General features: G+C 43.6%; 1 protein-coding gene across 1 annotated transcript in view; it reads left to right on the top strand.

Annotated features, from left to right (window-relative positions):
- phf14 (PHD finger protein 14) overlaps nucleotides 1-1,797 on the top strand; it is a 111,857-nt gene extending 110,060 nt beyond the window's left edge. The window contains exon 17 of the mRNA XM_015370995.1: nucleotides 958-1,797. Within this exon, the coding sequence (XP_015226481.1) occupies nucleotides 958-964 (7 nt within the window). The 3' untranslated portion in view covers nucleotides 965-1,797. The remainder of the gene's footprint in view (nucleotides 1-957) is intronic.
- Nucleotides 1,798-2,757: the final 960 nt, after the last annotated feature.

The following is a 2,757-nucleotide window of genomic DNA, read 5'->3' as shown; positions in this document are numbered from 1 at the left end:
CTTCATTTTTCTTTCTTTTTTATTCTTTTGTCTTTTCCGGCGGGGGTTTCCTTGTGAACATTTTTGTATTTGCGTAAATATTGCATATTTTAAAAACAAAACAAAAAAAAGCCATACATAAATAAACAGTTAAATAGCCTTTGGAACGTTACTGTGACCGCTCTGAGCATGTCCGATGATGACGTCACGCAACGCAATGTAGAGAAGGTAAAACGTTTCCATTACTTCCAGAAAAGTCTTCAATATTTTCTATTTGATGTAGTTTAGCATTCTTTAATGTTTTAAGTCCATAAATAAGTGTTTTCAGTACTTAGTTTTCAGCAACCCGGATCTTATTATTCTGTTTCCGCATGCGCAGGACGGATCGGGTAGTGACGGTCCTTTAGCAGAAACTCCAGGACTGGTAGACCGGCCGGTCCAAACTGGTCTGATAGCAGAACCAGAACACTGAGTGGTTCATTTAGACAGTGCAGTGCAGCCATAGGCCTGCCAGGGGGCGCTAACTCTGGAGGTTACAGGTATAGCACCCCTAGTGGCTAAACGTAATGCTGTGAAATAACGTGAAGAAAGTTCTGTGGTATATTTCCTGTCGGGAAAAGGACTATTTATCTGACATCGGTAGCACATGTCGTGTTTTACGTTTACGTCACAACGCTTCAACGCTGCCAAACATGAGAATCCTCCCTGCAAAGGAAGCAGAACCAGAAGTAGCTCCTCCATTCAGATGTTTTATTCTAAACTTTTTTCCATCGCCAACCATCTTTTCTTTTTCATGTTCTGTGTTCCATCATTTGGCTCATGGTTTAAAGATGGAAGCGAAGAAGACGACGCTCCTTCCATCCAAACCAGCAGATGTTCTGGTGTCTTATTGTGTGTTGATGAATGCTCCGGGGTTCTGGGTTCTGGTCGGGGTGTGAGGTGTGCTGCCCTGACTCTTTCTATCTTTGCATTGCACAGGTTGTGAGAGCCGGGGCAGCCACCTCACCTCCCCCCCATAAAATGTCGGGCCTGACGACCGTTGGCTTAGAGACAAATCGGAGAACGACGTCTTCTCATCGCTCGGCAGCCAAGTCAGAACCCAACGGGACGGCAGCCGTCCAACCGACTGTTTGGACGCTTGTTTTTCCTCTGAACCTTTAACATACGGACTGTTCATTGGTGGATTATTGTGTGCATCACTAGGTAGTTCTTTCTGTACAGTTTATGTCCAAATAAGTTTTTTTTTATTGATTTACTTCATTCTGTTTATAAAAGACAGCAGGAAAATCTGTTATGTTTTAGAAGTTGGTGGTTTATTTTTCCAGGTTCTCCATGTTTCCCCTTCAAACTGATCGTCTTCCAGGTTTTTCTGCCTTTCTTTCCGTCTGACCTGCTAATCAGTTCTAATCACGACCATTGATTGAACTCAGACGCCAATCACCCGTAGCAACCCAGCACGAGTGATTGGACGGCCTTAGGGAGGCTTTCAGACGTCTGGTTTGAAGTGTGAAGACCAGAAGTAATGAGGAAACATCCCTGTTTGCTAAAGCACTGAAATAATGCTCCTGTAATAGAAACTGACTTGTTGTTCTTAGATCTTAGCCTGAATGTGTTTACACTGAAAAAAAGGACGTCAGCTGTTCGTTTCTTTACCTTGTGTTTAGCAGATAGGTCAGTTTGCATGTGGAAAACGATGATTTATGATTAAAATAAGAAAAAAAATTGAATTATCTCATTTTAAAGGAAACCAAAATCATTCGATTGGTGCATCGTCTTTTTTACTGCTCAGATTTGGGGAAATTTGAAACTATTTGAAGAAATCTATACTTATCTGTAGATCAAGTTTTTGCAGTTTAGAGTAATAAAACCAGAACTCTGCAAAAATCAAAGAGAGATTAGTGAATGAGTCCTAAATGTGAGCAGTTAGATGGATGATCTTCCCCTAGAATGATATGAAGATAAGAAGCACTTCAAACCGGAGTTCTTTTTTTTAAATTTGAAACATAAATCATTGATTTATGGAAAATCTGCCTTTATTTCAATCCTGTTGATTTTCTGCAGTGAAGAAGTCTTCCGTTGTCTCAGTGTGTTGATGTGACGCTTTAACTGACGCGTCCCTGCTGCGCCGCGGTCTGCCCGCTGCCCTGACCTCCGTCACATCTTGGCCTCTCATGTCAGGCGGCTGCCCGTCCCGGAGCCGCCGCCAGGGAGCCGCCGCCAGTCCGCGGAGCGGAAGGACGCTGTCATGTTTCAGCTCTAACCTGCATGGCCACGTGTTTGCATAGTTTAGGTGGATGTTAGCCTCAGTGACGTGTTCTCCTGAATGTGTGACGATGTGTACAGTATTTATTGAAGCGTCTCAGTCCTGTGCAGCTTATTAAACGGTGACGGTACCCGCTGCTGTGATGTTACTCACTTTTATTTGCCAAATGTTGGTTTACGGCGACGCCTCCTGATTTCTGCTCCACCGTGCATCGAACGTTGCTTCTGTGTCTTTGTTTCTGGCCTTTAGCTCTTGGAAATGAAGTGCAGCTTTAATAAACTCTTGATTTTTTTTCACCTTATTGCTGCGGTGATAAATGAGTGTCAGACAGCTAATTAATTGTTCTAAAGGTGCGGCAGCGGCGGTCCGTTTGTGCGTGTAATGCCCCCTGTCAGCAGTGATTTATCACCTGGGAAGTGGCCCCTCTTGTTTTCACATGGACAGGGGGGGGGGCTTCTTCTCAACCCACAGAGTGGAGTCTGGAATAAATCTACAAACAAGAAGCTGTGTTTGAA

The sequence above is a fragment of the Cyprinodon variegatus genome, unplaced genomic scaffold (assembly GCF_000732505.1).
Source record: "Cyprinodon variegatus isolate N-32 unplaced genomic scaffold, C_variegatus-1.0 Scaffold2, whole genome shotgun sequence".
In the NCBI taxonomy this organism is placed as follows: domain Eukaryota; kingdom Metazoa; phylum Chordata; class Actinopteri; order Cyprinodontiformes; family Cyprinodontidae; genus Cyprinodon; species Cyprinodon variegatus.
The sequence above is the reverse complement of the archived record's forward strand: the minus strand, read 5'-3'. Positions and strand labels throughout refer to the sequence as shown.